The sequence below is a fragment of the Octopus bimaculoides genome, chromosome 25 (genome assembly GCF_001194135.2).
Source record: "Octopus bimaculoides isolate UCB-OBI-ISO-001 chromosome 25, ASM119413v2, whole genome shotgun sequence".
In the NCBI taxonomy this organism is placed as follows: Eukaryota; Metazoa; Mollusca; class Cephalopoda; order Octopoda; family Octopodidae; genus Octopus; species Octopus bimaculoides.
The window spans coordinates 34395043-34396313 of record NC_069005.1 but is presented as its reverse complement, the minus strand read 5'-3'; the positions used below and the strand labels follow the sequence as shown (position 1 = coordinate 34396313).

Sequence of the window (1271 nt, the reverse complement as noted above, 5' to 3'; positions counted from 1 at the left end):
TCTATCTATCTATCTATCTATCTATCTATCTATCTATCTATCTATCTATCTATCTATCTTCCTGTCATTTTGTTTGCTTATTTATCTCCCTACCTATCTATCTATAAACCAGTCTGTCAATCAACCAATCAACCAATCAATCAATCAATCAATCAATCAATCAGTCTGTCTATCTATGTCTTAATCAATCAATCAATCAATCAGTCTGTCTGTCTGTCTGCTTGTCTGTATGCTTGTCTGTCTGTCTCTCTGTGTATCTATAAGTTTATAATTTTCTTTCTATATATTCTACAGTGACAGAGGAACTGTACTTACCAGTATGAGTTCTGGTGACTTCTTCGGTGAAATTGGAATTCTAAATCTCCACGGAGGAATCAACAGGTAAGTCAAGAATATGATTTTAACAACCTTTAAATTCTATGATATTCAATTAACTCAGATACTGGACTCACTTGTATGTCTACAAGTGAAGGATTTTACTGGAAATGGAGAAGGGGGATAGAAGGGGGAAGGAGAGAAGGAGAGAGTGAGAGAGAGAAAGCGAGAGGGGGAGGAGAGAAAGAAGTCGTACATTTACTCTATCTCTTCCTGAAGAAGTGTTTTTTTTACGAAACGTCAGATTTCTCTTATTCCTCCCATGGTAATATGTTGATGGATGAACAAAGAAGGCAGAATCACCTGCAAGTTCCACAAAGGATTTTGTCTCTCCAGTCCCTTTAATCCAATCTTCAAGTTTCATGTGAAATTACTGACGATTCTGGATGTTATTTTTCTGTGGTAACCTAACTTTTCTTTTGCAACAATATTGAATTCTTGCGACAATCGACGCGTCATTGTCTTAGAGCTGTATTTTACAGTTGAATGGTAAGTCTGTTTCCATTGGCATTTCCGGCTTCATAGAAATGGAAATGTTACACAAAGAACAGGAATTACAGAATTAAATTAAAGAATTGTGGCACGAGGTCTTCTAGATCCGCCAAAAATGTATATCACTACCTGTCTGAAAGAATCGTGACAAATATTTGTGAACAGCACCAACGGATTCATTGAGTTGAGTTGATATTTTGATAAACCTGACCCAGGTAAAACAACAATTCGGTCGCCTTCTGCAGATAATAATTCAAAAAAACATAAAATATTGATATAGCTGGCAGTATCCTGAATACCAAATAGAAATAGAAAATATGAAATGATATTTTATTCATATATCATTATATGAATATCTGTGTACGTGCATATGTGTGCGTGTATATATATATATATATATATAT

The 1271-nt window shown here is 34.8% G+C and overlaps 1 protein-coding gene across 1 annotated transcript in view; it reads left to right on the top strand.

Annotated features, from left to right (window-relative positions):
• LOC106869076 (serine-rich adhesin for platelets) overlaps window positions 1-1271 on the top strand; it is a 223287-nt gene that overhangs the window by 159219 nt on the left and 62797 nt on the right. Inside the window, exon 8 of the mRNA XM_052976666.1 lies at window positions 295-381. Coding sequence (XP_052832626.1) covers window positions 295-381 — 87 coding nt within the window. The remainder of the gene's footprint in view (window positions 1-294; window positions 382-1271) is intronic.